At 42.2% G+C, this 18,205-nt stretch overlaps 1 protein-coding gene across 2 annotated transcripts in view; it reads right to left on the bottom strand.

Annotated features, from left to right (window-relative positions):
• ranbp10 (RAN binding protein 10) overlaps nucleotides 1–18,205 on the bottom strand; it is a 118,326-nt gene that overhangs the window by 11,637 nt on the left and 88,484 nt on the right. For both annotated transcript variants that reach the window (XM_067997837.1, XM_067997838.1), the window contains 7 exons: nucleotides 12,854–12,876; nucleotides 10,476–10,660; nucleotides 10,264–10,376; nucleotides 8,351–8,459; nucleotides 7,533–7,681; nucleotides 6,376–6,574; nucleotides 2,501–2,625 (listed from right to left, as the gene is read on the bottom strand). In XM_067997837.1, the coding sequence (XP_067853938.1) occupies nucleotides 2,501–2,625; nucleotides 6,376–6,574; nucleotides 7,533–7,681; nucleotides 8,351–8,459; nucleotides 10,264–10,376; nucleotides 10,476–10,660; nucleotides 12,854–12,876 (903 nt within the window). The remainder of the gene's footprint in view (nucleotides 1–2,500; nucleotides 2,626–6,375; nucleotides 6,575–7,532; nucleotides 7,682–8,350; nucleotides 8,460–10,263; nucleotides 10,377–10,475; nucleotides 10,661–12,853; nucleotides 12,877–18,205) is intronic.

Raw genomic sequence — 18,205 nt, 5'->3', positions numbered from 1 at the left:
GTAACAAGTGGGGTTGAGAAGAGAGGCACAAAAAAAAATTAGTGGGGCTGGGTTGAGAAGGTGAGTGGGGCCAGGAGGGAGGAATATATTAAAAATGTAGCGCACAGCTAGAAGCAAAATATTGGCTAGCCCCAAGGCCCGGGGGTGGGGGGCGGGGACAGCAGGAATGGCTCACGACAAAATGTTGGCAGGCGAAAAACCTAAATTAGGTGGCGGCAAGATACAGGGCTAGAATGGCACAAGAGAAGCTGGAGGTCAGAAGGAAAATTTCTAATTATGTACAATTTACATTCAGTACTCACAGCTACACCTTTCGAAGGGCAGATTATTAATGTTGAAAGCATTGAATGGTTATGATTGAGTTGGCAAAGATAATAAATGCTCACAGCACTTTGAAAACTTAAGTGCCATTAAAAGCAGCGAAGATGTGGGTACAGGCTGCTGAAACTGGCTGGGATTCAGGTGTGGGGGTGGGAGGCTGCTGAAAGTGGCGAAGATTTGGCAGTAACCCAGCACATGTGGGTGGGAAGCTTAAATACTACTAAAAGAAAAAAAGATCAGGCAGTCATAAAATGCAGCTTGGAGTATGGGAGCCACCCCTCACTTCCATAGACTTTTGGCTGATACTGGTAGGTGCCTTAAGGATAGGACTTGACATCGATAGGCGGAGGCAGCATGGGAGAAGGAATAACATCAGGGTGCAATGATGATTAAGAGACGACTGGATAAGGGAACTCCATTGTTGATGAAGCATGATACAATTGAAGGAGCATTGAGGAAAATAGTGGGATTGAGAGGGAATAGTTAGGATTAATGAGGTATGGGTGGGATTCAGGGGGCAGGTGAGTGAAAGTAGTGTAATCGAACAGGGATTGGATAAATGGTAGGTTTGAGGGGATTCCACTGTGCATGGTGAAGGTGGTGCAATTCCGAGAAAAGTGGAGAGATTAAAAGGGTATGTTTGGAATTCAGTGAGAGATAGCGTAACATAGTGTGATTGAGGGCAGGAGGAGTTAAGGTTGAGCGAAGATTGCATGATTAGGCAGGGGACAGGAATTTTTGAGGAAGGCAAGAGTCAGATTACAGACAGACATGTGAATAAGACCTAAATGGGAAGGGGCAGCAAAATCCATCCAAGACAAAAGCAGAAGAAAAAACATAGAATGATAGAGATGAAAAGAACAGAAAGTCACAGAGAAGCAAAACAGAAAGACTGATGTAGAGAAACAGTAACACAAAGATAGGCAAGGAAGAATGTGTCCTCTCATTTACCATGAGCAATGCTATGTTATTTTATTTATACTAAACTAATCCATTTCCTGTGGCAATGCACATGGGGAATCAAGACCAAGTGTAGTCTTCAGGTGAAGTGGGGTAAAAACACAAGGGTTAATTGGACAGGGGAATGCAGATATAATTCAGTCCCCATTTTAAAATCATACTTTTGGCCTTTGTTTTCTATTATAATACTAGTCAATGTTCTGTGACATTGCAAACGGGGGAATCATGACCAAGTGTAGTGTTCAGATCATACAAGGTTAAAGGACAGGGAACATAACTGAACCCAGATGGAGGAAGGTGGTTGGGGGGGCGGGGAAATAGGACAGGATGAGGAGTAAAGGGACGGGGAAAGAGATAGTGGCTAGGTACCCTTACTTCCACTAGTTCTGGAGCTCCTTCTCAGTAATAGGGGTTATGGTGAGCTACCCTTCACTCCACCAGTCCTAGATTTCCCACCAAGTGGATGGGTTCAGCTGGCCTTCCCTGGACAAACTTGGAATTCTATCTCAACAGGTGGGTGGGAGAAGGTGAACTTTGGTGATTTTTCCTTCTCTAAAGCCCGTCAGGGTGCAGTCACTTACTCTTTAAAGTGGCAGTTTTACATCTCAGCAGCTGGGGTGGGTAAGAGTCTCAAGACCATGAAATTTACATTACTACCTGCCGCGATGGACCAAGGGGCAGGAATACATGGAGGGAGGGTGCACATTCAAAACCATCTACTGTCCTTTGGTTACAAAGGGAGATGGAGGGCCTAAGCGGCGGTAGCAGATCTGGAGGGGAGGGCGGGTCAGGGAGAGCAAAAGGTTGCTCAGATTTAGGAATGGTGATGCAGTCAGCTTTGCAACCAAGAGCTGAAAGAAGATTAAAAAATCACAGGGTTACAACATTTCTCTTGGTGGCGAGGGGTTCATAGTTCTTGGAGTGGGAGGGGGCCATTTCCACCTTTAGGATGGACAATGGCTTGGGAGTTGGATTGAAGGAGGGATTGGAGTCAGGAAAGGGAGCACTGTGGGTCTGGGAAAAAAATCCGACTCTAAGTGTCAAAAAATAGTTGAGTGCAGAATCTCACTTTGCTAACTCTTTGTGCAAGTGTCGATCTTCCAAAGCTTCTTCCTCCCATTGTCCCTTCCCTTTCCAAACATATTTGTCTATAGATCCAACACCCGTCCCTTCTTTCTTTCACACAGAGTGCACACCCCTGCCTTCTGCCTAATCCTACCCATGCTGGACTCATCCGTCTGCAGGATTTCTTCGTGCTTATAGTTGCCATTCATTATTCTAGTGGAGGAGTTTTCCAAGACTCCGTTGGTGTAGTGCTCTGGTTCCATTTCCATTTCACTGTCACTGTTGAACAATAACACATAAATCAGGCAGCAAAATCCTCCAACCCATTTCAATCAATCTTTCAGGCTCAAATCTACTGAGATGGGCATCTGTAGAATTCCCCCTCCCCATTAAAACAGAAAAGGGTATAGGTGGTCATCTTTTCCTCTTCAGCCTTCACTTAGACAATCTGGTCCTAGACCTCTATAACATGCATGACAGCAGGCCAGCCAAGTCTTTCTCCACTTTAGATTGACCCTTCCTCATGGGGGGAATGGCTGACCTCAGCATTTCTTTATAACCATGGCTAGCAATTCACCATGAGGGGAATCACAGACAAAGCCCTCCTAACACTTCATTGGAGCTAAGACACACCGGGAAAGGGAACATTCCCCTTTCCACACACTTAGACCAGGCTGGATTGAAAACCAAGTGCCTGTGAGGAAATAAGTGTACTCTCTCACAGTTCCTTATTAAATTAAAACCCAGCACACAATCCACTGACATGAAGATTACTGTAGTGCTAATGAATCAAAAATAATTTAACTTCATAAATCAAGCACAGCTTTCTCTAGTCACAAAGCTGACGAGATTGGGCATGAGATGCCAAACTACACATTTCACCTGGCCATTCATTTTACAGTTTGGGATATTTTCTGTTAAGTGGGTTTAGCTAGAATCAGGCACATGTGTGCATTGGGCTGTGCCTCATAAGAGTACACGGAAAATGAAGATCTGGAAACTCTATTAAATCCCAGCGGGCACGTGCCAGGAAAACCAGAGTATGGATCAGGGGTCTGTATGCTTTGAATTTTCACAGCAAAAATGGAAAATCAAATTAATTCAGCTCCAAAGCTGCAGCATCTCCCAACAAAAAACATTTCAAATAGGTGCTAATTTTCCTCACACTTATTCTCCTCTCCATCACTGCTATTGTGTTTTGGAGACTGTTTAGAATTGGAAGACTGATACCAGAACATTGAATATGATCCTGACCTCATACTTCACATTACTCTCTCACACATCCCATCAAGTTCTTTATTCCCCTTCCACACTTAACCTCATTACCAAATCAGCAATCATATTCTGTTGCAAGGTAGAAGAACGCTAAGACATTACGAATCCACAAGTCATCACTGTTCTGGTATCTTTTGTCACTTCTCCTAGTAGTTCATAAGCACTGAAACTGCGCCCTATAAATTAGCCACTTTAATGCCATAGATGATCAGATAGAACACATCAGGCTGTAGGTGAAAAAAAACATCTGGAGTTTGAGTTGCATCTCACATTGATTACGTATCTTTGTTAACAGCTATATTAATACAGTTACTCCAACACTACAGTGGGGATTAGCAGACAGAAACAGCTTGCATTTATATAACACCATTTCACAGGAACATCCCAAAACACTTCATATCAGTGAATTACTTTGAAGTGCCATCACTGCTGTTATGTAGGTGAGCATCCATTTTGCACAAAAATAGCGGTGAACGGCGAACAGGCGTCGTCCGCTGCTTGTAAGTAACTAACTCACCCACAAACTTTTCTCGGGCTTCTGGGTGCCAACTTGTTTAATTCAGACCTGCAAGAAGTGCAGCGGTCGTTCCCAGGCTTCCATGAGCTGTGAGAGGAGGAAAGGAGCTCTGTGTCCCCTCCACCAATCAGCTTGAAGCAAGTCACACTGTGAGAACCAGGAAGTGAAGCTCATTCACAAACCGTGTAGATCAAGAACCAGCAAGTGTTTAGTAAATGTACTACAAAATCAGATAGTGAAAGCGAAATAAAGAGAAATTAAAAGACTGAGATAAGAAAAAATTTTACAAATTTTTTAATTTAAAAAATGTTTAAACATCTAAAATCTATTAAAATTGGGAGTAATGAGACTCCACATTTCTAAAAGTTAATTTTTAGTACCAGAGATGTTGTTTGGCAGTCATTAATACTTACCACGTCCTTAAAAGTTAGTTCAGACCTGATTTAACTCAGGGTATATTTTTTCTGGCGAGATTAGTTAGTTTCCAGCTGGGTAAAAGAGCAACTTCACGCTGGTCCATTGATTGCAGCCTGAGATATTTCTTTAACGCGAAGCTGTCAGATTAGCAGGGAATCAGGAAGAGTAAGTTCCAGATTTCTGCGTTTGACTGCATCGGCATGCTTGCCAGAACTTGCTCTTCCATTTGCCCCTAAAAGAACAGTGAGCCTTGTTAGCCTCACCGTTATTTCTTGAGCAATTTCCGGGCCAATGAAATGAATGACGAGTTAATCTGTTTTTGATGATATTAGTTGAGAGAGGAATATTTGCCAAAACACTAGTCGAACAGTGGTGGCTTGTGGATTCATAACGTCTTTGAATATTCCCCGTGACATTCAAGGGCATTACCATCGCCGAGTCCCCCACCATCAACATCCTGGGGGTCACCACTGACCAGAAACTTAACTGGACCAGCCACATAAATACTGTGGCTACAAGAGCAGGTCAGATGCTGGGTATTCTGCAGCGAGTGACTCCCCTCCTGACTCCCCAAAGCCTTTCCACCATCTACAAGGCACAAGCCAGGAGTGTGATGGAATACTCTCCACTTGCCTGGATGAGTGCAGCTCCAACAACACTCAAGAAGCTCGACACCATCCAGGACAAAGCAGCCCGCTTGATTGGCACCCCATCCACCACCCTAAACATTCACTCCCTTCACCACCGGTGCACCGTGACTGCAGTGTGTACCATCTACAGGATGCAATGGAGCAACTCGCCAAGGCTTCTTTGACAGCACCTCCTAAACCCACGACCTGTACCACCTAGAAGGACAAGGGCAGCAGGCACATGGGAACACCACCTGCACGTTCCCCTCCAAGTGACACACCATCCCGTCTTGGAAATATATCTCTGTTCCTTCATCGTTGCTGGGTCAAAATCCTGGAACTCCCTACCTAACAGCACTGTGGGAGAACCTTCACCACACCGACTGCAGCGGTTCAAAAAGGCGGCTCACTACCACCTTCTCAAGGACAATTAGGGATGGCAATAAATGCTGGCCTTGCCAGCGACGCCCACATCCCATGAACAAATAAAAAAAATATTGCTTTGGAATCTTCAATGTTCATCAGAATAGGCAAATGGAGCCTCAATTTAACGAAAGGCTGGCAATACAGTACTGTGATAAAATACTAGCTTAGTTTATGTGTTCGAGTCTTAAAGTCACAACCTTCTGATTAAGAAGCAAGAATGCTACCAAATGAGCCAAATCACTGGTTGCACAAGAGGAAGAAAAACTGCAGCTTCATCACGGCAAAAGTTTTGAAAAATAAAATGAATAAATTGGAACCTGTCAGACCCCAGCAATACAAAAATTGTTGTGTGGGCTGCTAACCTGGCATACGGAAATATATATTACACAAATATTTAAAAATACATCATACCTAATGTAAAATAAACCTAATACTCTATAAAGTATCGCCACAAGGTGCTATGCTTGTTGACTCTGGTCGAATCAGAGGAGGACCTAGAGTTTCACAGAAAATCTACCCCAGTTCCAAAATATTATCAAGTGCAGTCCTACTATTTTCAGGACCGCTGGTTTACAATGACTGAATAAGTCAAATTCCATTTTTATTAGAAGGGATTCAAAGACCTTTATTAATGTTTTGGCCGTCGCATTCTGTGATTCTGATCATTTTTCTGTGAAAATGGAAATCTAATTGCCTTGCATATAATATACATCCCCTTTCTTTTTTTAAATCTTAAACAGCAGGGCAGCATTGTGTCAGACATACCTGGTTTCCTGGTTACTTGTACTACTGTGCTGCTGGGATTTGGAAGAGTCTGTGGAATTGGACTCTGAATAGTTTACAGAGGAGGGTGAGGAAGAGGACGAAGAAGATGAAGATGAGGAACTTATAGCTGGATATTTGTTGTGGACTGGTTTGCTTTTTGACGACACAACCCCATTGCTGCAGTTTGGGCTATCTGCTCCTGCAAAGCACAAAATATTTAAGTACAGTAAAAGGAGTATCTCACTAACTACTAGGCCTAACAACATGGCTGTTAGTCTTTAAACTGCAGTTTGATAATGTTTTGTTTACCCTACATCTCCCTCTCCACAACCATGATCTGCTCCTTGGTCAGCAGGCCAAAAATATCCTTCTCACTGAAAGTCTATTCAACACAATATTTTGCTTTTCTGCAGACATGGAGACAAAATATCAGAGTCTCAGGAATGATCCGCAGGCTCAACAAACCTGCGCTTGTGGCTCGGAGAGTGCCGTGCAGAGGCAAGAAAGCAAAGATCTGTGCAGAACCATTACAGCAAACAAATCAAAAAGCAGCAGCTAAGAAAATCAGCAACAAATAGTGTCATTTTGGTCTGGTGCAGAAAGATACTTCACTGGAAGATTCTTGGGTCTGTTCTTCAGGGCTTGATTTTCAGAGCTATGTTTGTGATAAATGGAATGCTGCTCCTGATTTTTGGCAATAGTAGCAGCTGGGGAACATGGACGTGAACGTTATTCGAGAGTGGGATTGTCCTCGAGCCTTGGTTTCCCATCATGAGGTGGCGGGGGAGGAAAATTGGAGAATAATACACAATGACTAGGTGGGGGGAGGTGCACGACTGTAGTTTGAAAACCATTTTCCTATAGCCTGTGCCTCTCTCTTGCTCCTTACCTGCACTGGGAAAAGATCAATACTATCTCAGCAGAAGTGCCCATCTGCTAATATCCCCTGAAACCCCAGTGCACAAAAAGTCTAAAAACAGAACCCACTGATCTGGTGTAAATCCATAGAGCTCGAGTCAGATTATTCTCTTAGCTAGTGTTTAAACCAAATACAACATCCAGAGAACATGTGAACGCCATGGAGAACTGGGGGGAGGATTCTTTTCCAGTCAATAACATTGCCTGAGTTGATGTGCAGAAATGGTTCAGTACTGTACCTGCATTGTTGAGGTGAGAGTTATTGGCTCCATGCCTGGGGCTCATGTTGGGTGATCCAGGGTAGCTATCTTGGGACTTGGGACTACGGGCACTGAAACAGCGCACTTCACTGTCTGTACCATTCACCATCTCCACAAACTGCCGACATCTGCACAAAATTAACGAAGAGTAACTCCTAAGCATGATGGTAGGAACAGACAACATTAAAAAGTCAAAATAAATTATTTTTGAAGAACATCTCATGAGCGATTTTTAACTGCCAGCTGCCCTGTTTACAAGTCATCTGGCAGCCGATAACATCAGGGAAACTGCCCGCCCTTTGGATGCCTAAGCCCGCTTGATGTCGAAACAGGCAAATCAGGGTCGTACGCGGGTTGTTGGAACCCGTTTGCAATTTTCAAATACACACTCCGCCTATTTGCACCAGGCACTGAGTGGCCTAACTGCCATTCATTAAAGAGACCGCTAGAGGCAGCTTCAAAAACGGCCTGGACTAGTTAAAGTGGGGCCGAATAGGTATTATTGCTCCTCCAGGCAGAAAAGTACTGCGGCCCGTTGCCGGGGGGTGGGGGGGGGCGGGGATGTAGCGTTTAGCCATGACGGTCCAGCAACATGGTGTAGGACAGGCTAGATGGACTAGTTGGTCTTTTCCTGCCCGTCAATTTCGAATGTTGGTTTGTGCCTCCCAGTAAATCCATCAGGTGGGCGCCGTGGATGCACCATCAACTTTCTGCCCATTTTGGGTGAAATCGCACCCCTCTCCCCCCTCTGTCAACTTTAATCAAATGCATTGAGTCTGGTGTATGAGTATACTTACTTTAACATGAAGAGCAGGTTTGGGTTACGCTCAAGCAGCCCTGGGTATAGTTGTTGTGTTGCTTCTATAGCCTCACCCACTCTTCCTGCTAAAACTAGCTTTTGTATTCCTGAAAGAGAGAGGGTGATGGCTGCAATTAGTGGTGAAATTCAGTTTCATTCTTTTCATTTTTGTTGGAATATTCATGACCCCATCCAATCCTGTATTTGCAGGAGAAACAGCAGTACTTTCTTTTAAAAGATACTGTTTGGAAACTATTTCCATTTCAAATGAAATGGACAACTAGACGTAGATTGGATTCTTAGATTAGAGAAGTGCTGTTTAAATCTCAGTCTTTGATATTTGAACTCTGTTTTTAAAAAATGTTTGTTTTGCTCCAACAACTTCTACCAATCATTGTGGAAACAGCAAATTAATTACTTTTGAAGTGTGGTTATTGATGTTACGTAGGCAAACACAGCAACCAACTGCACACAGCAAGGTCCCACAAACAGCAATGCGACGAATGACCAGTTAATCTGTGTTGGTTGAAGAATGAATGTTAGTCAGGACATAGTGCCATGAAATCTTCTACATCCACCTAATCAGGCAGTCACTGCCTTAATTTAATGTATCATCTGAAAGACAGTTGCTCTGACAACAGAATACTCCCCAAGTACTGCACTGAAGTACTGGTACTGAAATAGAGGGCAAGACTGATTTTATGCCTCCAGGGGGCAGACAACCTCCCCAGAGGCAGTTTATTGATAGTCAAAAGCAGAGCAATAATCACATTTACAGAGGCAGATGGGAGCCAAAATAATGGATTGAGGGTCGGTTACTCATTGCCCACAATCATTTTGTGAAAGTTTATTTAGAAGCACGGTAAAGACTCTATTAGTCAGCTCAGCTTCATTATGTAATGGTCTCTGCTGTAGCTTTATTTTGATGTGAACATTTCAAGTGTGAACATTTCAAGTGATGCTTTGAGTAGTAAAACCATGCAATATTCACAAGACACCTGCACATTTAGTTGCTTCCAGCATAGGACTTCACTGCAGATCACTTCCATCTGATTTCACTCACATGCCTGTACTGTATTCAGCATCCTTTCCCTTTACTACTATACTCATAGAAATAGAGAACAGGAGAATTATTAAAACCTTCAAGCATTGGAAATGATCTTAAAGGGGTTGGTAAAATCAGTACCTTCTGACTTTTACTCTCCAGTTCTCCGACAGGAGGTAAAATGTATTCAGATAAAGTTTGCTGCGTGACGAAGCCGACATAAAGGAGATACAAAGATCGTATTGATTCAAACGACTGAATTTACTTTTTTCACCCTCCCATCCTGAACGCACTCATGCTAAGGTACAATTCTGTGGGCACCAACAGCCCTTCAGTGCTTTGTTCAACTGGTCATTAGTCACGCATGAACCCAAGCAATGTGGTGTAGATTTTCAACTTGTCGCCCAGGTGTAAAACTGGCATTGCAGATCAGACACCTGTTATAGAAACCACCAGATTGTCATTTCCATTGATTTCAATTATCGTCGGCCGATCCGCAATGCTAGTTTTACTCCTGGGTAGCAAGTTGAAAATCTACCAGTGTGTCAGCAGACTTTTTCACTGCAGGGGACACCATAGCTGAACTTGACCCTAACCATGCTCGAGGAATCATTTTCACTGTACAGCAGTGTCACTGAACGTTGATCAGTATTAGGAGCCCTTGCTGATTTTTCTGCCTCTAGCCTAAGGGTGCAGAGGCTAACTAAAATGCCCCTACTGCCACCTTAGCTAATATTAGATAATTCAGCCCTTGGAGCTTTTATGGTTTATATGGCTCAGCTCCATATTGGGCAGTTAGCAACTGAGACAACTTAAAACAGAAATTTCAAATGTTACACACACACATACATCACTGCCAGACTTACGCTGTCTGTTTTTGATTGAGCTTTGCTCCTCTTGAATGGTCTGCCCTGTTGCTCTGGCAAAGGCAGTTGCTGTTGCACAGTACCCATGATGAACCAGGTAGGACGACACCATGCTATAAAACAAATTCTCACATAATGAGCTAGTTTAAATGTGGTACCAAAGCAATCAGCTAACCCTCTTTGTACGACAAACTAGGAGCAGCATTTCTTACTTTTGCAGCATCGTCTGCCACTCCCCTAATCGGTCTCCTATGGGGAATCGCTCAATTGTGCCATGAATCTTAGCCCTCCACTCTCGCATGTAATCTTCTATGTCAAACACAAATGGCTGCTGCCCAAAGTTAGCATCTACTATCTCACCCGGCGTTTGAAGTCCCACAGTCGGGTACAGGTTAGGCTGAAAGACAAAAATAAATATTGAAACTCCTCAATTCAACATTAGTCAATTCCGCTTACATGCAATATGGAGTCAGCAAAGAAATTTATTAACAGAATCTGTGGGGATGATATTCAACTTTGGCGGAAACGCAAAACGTGCAGCAGTGGATCGACCACACTTCATACACCCAACCTAATTTTCTTTTCCATTAACTTCTGCATTTGCCCGTTTTGCACACCTACCAAAGTTGAATTTCACCCCCTCTCTCTTCCCTTGTAGATGGTCCCAATCAAATAAAGGCAACCGGTCTGCTCAAGTCAGGATCCCATTACTGCAGCAATGCAGATACTAGGCAGTAGGCGATCACCATTTATAAGCATTCTTGCATGATCTCAAGTAATTTTAATTGTAACATTAGAACTAGCAGGTTTTTTTCTTAAATCTTGCAAGATTTTGCATTTAAGCATAACATTAGAACATTGTAGGGATTCTGGTCAGTACATGAATTTACATAGGATCCATACTTCTTTTTAGCCTCTCTGTTTCCCCTCCAATCAGTTCTTCTTGAATCTGGCCCATAGAAAAACTACACTGATTACTTGACACAAAGTGAACTGCTGAGGGCCAAGGCTGTTCTGTAGAAAGGTTCTCTTCATTCCCCTCTCCTCCCTGTGGACAGACCACTCTGCTCTAGATTATCCAATGGTAGCAGAACAAGATTTAAACATACCAACCAGCACATAATATTTTTTTGCCAAAATTGTCTTTTTTATTAGGTTACTAAACTTAGAATTAAAGGAATCATTTGTGTGATTATCTCACTGTTCACATATAAAGGACATCTGGGAAACATGGGAGCGAAGTGTCTAATCAGGCAGCCATGACAGGCATGAGCACGCCGCTGAATATCACTAAAACTGGCAGCCAGGGTTATATTTACAAACAGTTTGGGTTGGCTGTGGGTTCCGTAATTAGTTAAATGTGATTTGGGCAGGTGATTATGTGCCCTCAGTTTATCTAAACTGCATTAACATAAAGGCATAACACACCTCCAACACCAGAGGTGCTGCAGTTAACCAAAATAACGTTTCAATTACAAAACATCAAATCAGCCAATGCCATCCCGCTAACAATAACCATTGTTAAATCGCCAGGCTTTGATTCAGGAATCAACAACTCTCCAACACTGTGTTAGGTCTCTTTCTGTGGAGTTCCAGTTCCATGTAGCAAACACACATTTCCTGCAAGGACTCAAAATAAGTCAGTTCCCCTGGTAACTCAGTGTAAATGAGCCTGGTGAGCCATACAGACCAGGAAGCTTTTTTGATTGTCAGGCTCTGCTGAATCTGGTGATGGGAGTACTACCATTGACCTCAGTATCGGTTAGGAGAAGGGAGGGGGAGTGAAAGGGATATCAACCAGGATTCCAGCTCAATCACTATCTAGTGCAATCTGCTGGAAAATATGTCATCTGCTTAGACATTGGGTGAGGATAGCACTGGGCTCGGCAGTGACGCAAGTTACTGCAGTGATTACAAACAGCTACGGAGCCATACTTCAGTGAGTCCCTTCAGGATAGAGTGAGTGAGAGAGAGAAAATTGGAAATATAAGCCCAGGTCAGTGTATATTCCATTACCAGTTGACTCTGAATGACAAAGGACCTTTGAATAATGCCCAAATAGTGGAACATATTCCTTAAAGGAAGACACACTCCCATAATAAATGACACTTTAAATACTGGGAATGTGCAGTGACATTTAATACACAGGTACATAACTATATCAGTCTAAAAGCAATGCCTCCAGTATTCCAGCAAGGAAAATAATAAGTGTGTATTAAATAAATTTAATGCCTAATAAGGCAAGAGAATTACATTACCACAATTAAAGGTTTAGCAGCAGAACATTACTGCCTTTACCTATTTGTTATTATGGGGCAAATCTTAAAGCAGAACTTATTTTTCAAGTAAAAACCTGGTTAGAGTTAAAGTTTCACAATGTAGTCAATATTTCCAACTAGTGGGAAAGTGTAACAAATATATTAAATTTGGATTTTTAAAACTTTTTTTTGAAAACACATCAAAAAGACAGCCAGTTCCTTCTGCAACCTTTGGTTCTAACTTTCACAGGGATTTTCTTTTGGTAAGAATTTTTATTGAACATTTTTGAAAATAAAATTTCAGGACAGAAAAAAAAGTTACATATACTTACAGGAAGGTCTGTGAATGCTATTCCTGAAAAATAAACCCAAAAACAGCAATTAATATTTAAAAAAATATCACTAATTATTTAAGAGGTGGGATAGCTTGGAATCTACAATGTACATTCTGCATTGCAGAATTTACTACAATTATATCAGAGAATGCTGTCACAAGGTGGCACTCTTGATCTCTACACAGGTCTTATACACAACTAAATCCATTCTTGTCAATCACCGTCCAGACTCTTTGGATTTAGCCAAGTGAGATATGTCCCTACTTTTGAAGGGTGTGCACTCCCTATCAAGCAAACATAAACTCCATCTGTGTGAACTTCTATCTGCATGAACTTGTATCTGCATGAATTTCTTGGTAGCTTGGCTTGGAGAATCTTTATTGTGATGGTTATTTGCTTGCATCAGATTAAAACAAAACCATACACCAACTGAATGGCTAGAGGAAAACTTGTCCTCCACTTCAACTGTGGAAGAGAGAGGCAGAGAGGTTTAGGGAGAGAATTCCAGAGCTTAGGGCCTAGGCAGTTGAAGGCACGGCCACCATTGGTGGAGCAATGAAAATTGAGAATGTGCAAGAGGCCAGAATTGGAGGAGCGCAGAGATCTCAAAGGATTGTAGGGCTGCAGGAGGTTACAGTATAGAGAGGGGCGAGGCCACGGAGTGATCTGTAAACAGAGATCAGAATTTTAAAAATCGAGACAGATTTGGTCTTCCCAATATTTAATTGGAAGAAATTTCTGCTCATTCAATACTGGATGTCTGACAAGCAGCGTGACAAATCAGAGGCAGTGGAGGGGTTGAGCTAGGTGGTGGTGAGGTAGAGTTGGGTGTTGTCGACGTACATGTAGAACCTGACGTCGTGTTCTCGGGTGATGTCGCTGAGTGGTGACATGCAGATGAGAAATAAGAGGGTTCCAAAGATAGATCCTTGGGAGACTCCAGAGGTAATGGTGCAGGAGCGGGAAGAGAAGCCATTGCAGGTGATTCTCTGGCTACGACTGAATAGATAGGAATGGAACCAGGCAAGGGAAGTCCTACCCAGCTGGATGACGGAGGAGAGGTGGTGGAGGAGGATGGTGTGGTCAACCGTGTCAAAGGCTGCAGACAGGTCAAAAAGGGTGAGGAGGGATAGTCTACTACTGTCACAGACACATAGGATGTCATTTGTGACTTTGATAATGGCCGTTTAAGTGCTGTGGTGGGGCGGAAACCCGATTGGAGGGTTCAAACATGGAGTTGCGGGAAAGCTCGGCATGGATTTGGGAGGTGACAACACGTTAAAGGACTTGAGAGCAAAGGGAGGTTGGAGATTGGGCGGTAGATTGCAAGGACAGAGGGGTTAAGGGTGGGTTTTTTGAGGAGGAAGATGATGGCGGCAGATTTGAAGGAGAGGGGGACAGTACTTGAGGAGAGGGAACCATTAACAATATCAGCTAACATGGGGGCAAGGAAGGGAAGTTGGGTGGTCAGCAGTTTGGTGGAAATAGGGTCAAGGGCGCAGGAGGTGGGTCATATAAGAACAGCTGGTTCTCTGGTATCCTGATCAACATTCCTCTCCCAGCCAATCCTATCAAAAACAGTAACTGGCCTTTCAGCTCATTGCAGTTTGTGCAAGCTTGCAAAATGGCTGCCGCATTTGTCTACATAATAATAGTAACTGCACTTAGTGTTTTAAGACATTTTAGAAACGTGATAAGGTACTATATAAATGCAAGTCTTTTTTTTACCTACCATAGTTCAGTATGATAAATACGGAAATCATTACATTAGCCATATAAATGTATGCTGTTGCTGTTCTTATTATGGAGCACACAGCTCTTTAGAGATTTGTTTAATTGTGCTGAATTTTGACCTCAGTATCACTAAGACAGGTTAAATATAGACACATAAAAAACACATATTGTATCAGCGAAACATTCAACACCTTAATTTATTTATAATGGAGCTCCATGAATTTGTCACACAAACCCAGTTGCACATCAGCCAGCATAATCGCAGAGCTCTTGCTGAAAATACTACACTACTTGCTAGATATTCAAAATGGATGCTAATCACAGGAGATCATCAAATACATGCCCCACAGTTAGTTAATTGTGTTCCAACTTAGATCAAAATGATTTCTAAATCAGCTTCTTTCCTTATTCAAGCGTTAGGAGACTGACAATTAAGCAAGCAGTAAAACAGTCAGTTTGACAGCATTCCAATCAGGGACATTTATAACCAGAATAAAAGGTGGCCTATTAAAAATGGTTTGCGGAGTATTTGAAAATGGTGCAAATGTTCTCCCACCAAAGGGGTGGGCAGACAACCCATTCCAACAACTACCAACACCAGTGTTCACCCAGTTGCTAGGAGATCTTCAACAGTAGCCAAGACGACTCACCCATAGATTTTCCCACTCCTTCCTACTGGCCACTGCTCCCTGCCTCCCCTCCAAGGGATAAATTTCAGATCTATTCTCAACTCAATGACACAAAGTGCTGAATGGAGCTATTAAGTTGTGCCACTGCCAGTAAACCTGTATACTAGGGCAATGATGCATTAATAAAGTGCTCAGAACCAAAATGATCCTCTATTCAACATTTTAACATAACAATCATTATCCTCTGCACCCATTAACTCTCCAGTGATCAGATACTCACTGCTGAGATGGTTGCCGAACCTTAAGTAAATCAGTATTTCTACAATCCATCTCATAATATATGTCTCAAGGCAGACAAGATGATTTCTCCCCAAATACGACTCTGGATTACTGACCCTCTACATTGACCTATTAAAAGGAAACGCAGCAGGTCGACCATAACAGAGCAGTAGAGGATGACTGGTTTATTGCAGACAATGAAAATGATACTCTAGGTTAAGGCTCTATAATGACTGTATCCTTGAGTATTAGGAATTTATTTTCATGCTCAGGGATACTCGAATATGGAATGTAACACAATTGCGTATTGAAGCCAGTCGATCACAACATTTCAGAGGGAATCAGATAAGTGATTGAAGAAAAATATTAAAAATTAGACAGGGAAAGAACAAAGCAAATAAGATTAGAGTGGATAGCTACAACCAGCACAAGCACAAAGTGGTGAATGGCTTCATTTAGTGTTGAAATTTGTAGGCTTCTATTTTTCTTCCATTTTATTTTTTAACCTTCCAATTTCTTCTTATTCCTTTTAACTTCCAGAAAATCCTCATTTGAAACTTATTATTTCATTAAATTACTGTATTCTTGCTGCTACTTGGCAGATGAAATTTAGTGCAGACAACTGCACAGAAGGAGAAAAAATAAGCAACAACACATGTACTCCATGGATGGTGATTAAATAGCTACGGATGAAGCTGAAAAAGACCCAAGAGTCTTAGTAGACTCAACGCTCAACATGTTCAACTAAGGTAGAGCAGCAATCAACAAAGCCAACAGCATGTTGAACTACATAGTCAAAACAATAGAACACAAGCCAGAGGAAGTTGTAATCAAACTGTACAGTGTTCTGGTCAGATCGCAGCTAGAATCTTGTCGAGTTCTGGTCACCGGGACACAAGTAGGACATTGAAGCACTGCAGGGAAGAGTCACGAGGCTGATCCATAGATTCAAAGGTTTCATTTATAAGGAAAGACTGGAGAAACTTGTGAATTCTCAGCTTGGAAAGGATGTGTCTGAGAGATGATCTTATAGAGGTGTACAAGAAAGTTACGGGAATCGTAAAGGTAAACCTGACATATTACTTTAACTTAAACAGTGAGGGTAGGACAAGAGGAAATAGATTCAAACTAACAAAAAGTAAATTTATGACTAATGTCAGGAAATTCTTCTTTGCACTAAGAGTGATATTGAAGAGACTTCCAGGAAGAGTCGGGGAGGTGAAAATCCTGGAATCTTATTGGATTCTGAAATTGAGGATCTTTCTGGGTACATGAATTAAGATTGCCCAAATGACTTCCTCATCTGTAAATGTCTTGTGATACTGGTTCAAGCATTTGGTAAAACCCAACTTCATGCTCTAATATCCAATTCCAATCACCAGATGGAGCTGTGCAAAAGCTAAACAGATACACAGTGTAGTGTTCGTTACTTCTTGGATTCAGTACAGTATGCTCAGTACAGGAATAGGGTACAATGATAATAGAATATATTTCAGCAAAAAAAAGCTCACTACAATGGCACTCAATTTCAAGAAAAAAATGTCTGATTCTTTAAAAAACAATAAGATGTTCTGCTGAATCAAATGGGGGGTGGGGGGAGGGGTGGGGGGGGGAAGGAAAAGACAGCAAGTCCCATTCTACACTCTAATTTTCTTGTATTTTGTGAAACTGATAAGTACTTGTTTAAGAGAAAACAATTTCTAAAACAAGTTGGGACTTTGATCAGCCCACTAGGCCAAGATAAAGATTCTCAACTACGTATGCTTACATTGGTGCATCAACTCACGAGGAAGCCTGCAAATATAAAGGCTTGAGGGGCCATATGGCCCACTCCTGCTCCTATTTTTTATGTTCTTAAATCAGAGCAATAAAGTAAGGCACTGTCTCCATACTCCTCTTTTGCTGAAGTTTCAGCATGCAGCTACTATTCTCAGTTGTTCCATTAGAGCCGGTAAAAATCCATGACATATTACCATCCTGATATAAAGTAAAGATAAATTTAGATTTGTGAACAGGCAGGCTGCTGGTCCTTGCTGAGGCAATATGCCTGATCTGGTCTCCTTGGTAAACTGCAACACTGCTGTGGGTCAGTTAAAAAGTACACCAAACTACACTTTGGGCACCCTGGAGTGCTGGCTTTTCTTTGGGATGGTAGGCAGTCTGAACCAATACTTGTATCAAGTCTTGATGCGCTGTGCAATACTCCACACTAAAGCATCTGGTACAGATACTCAGCCACTCAGATACCAATCAGATTCTACTGAGAAGAGAGGCTCAAATACAGCTGAGCCTAATTCTGCCCCCAGTGAATCAGCCCCTATCAATAATCAGACAGCAGGGCCCAGGGGACCAGACACTGAACTGGAGCTTCCATTGCCAGGTTCATAGGAACTTCAAAGTCATCATGAGAACTGAACCTGATCAGTAACTATCTCTCTCCTGCCTTGTATACATGCAGTGATTTAAAAAAACACACAATTTTTGAATTGTGAACTGAACAGATATAATTTGAATTAATTTATTCCTCCATTATCCAGTGTGCACTTAATTTCTTTAAAATCCATCCTTTATCCCCATTCAACTTTAGGATGCTTAAGACACCAATTCCCCACCTAATGAAACCTTGCAATCAGGAAGCCAAGGAGAAATTAAGCAATAATAGTACAACAAATAGGCAGTTTTTGTAGCTTAAACATTGGTCGTCTTT

Source organism: Heptranchias perlo, chromosome 16 (genome assembly GCF_035084215.1).
Source record: "Heptranchias perlo isolate sHepPer1 chromosome 16, sHepPer1.hap1, whole genome shotgun sequence".
Lineage (NCBI taxonomy): Eukaryota > Metazoa > Chordata > Chondrichthyes > Hexanchiformes > Hexanchidae > Heptranchias > Heptranchias perlo.
The sequence above is the reverse complement of the archived record's forward strand: the minus strand, read 5'-3'. Positions and strand labels throughout refer to the sequence as shown.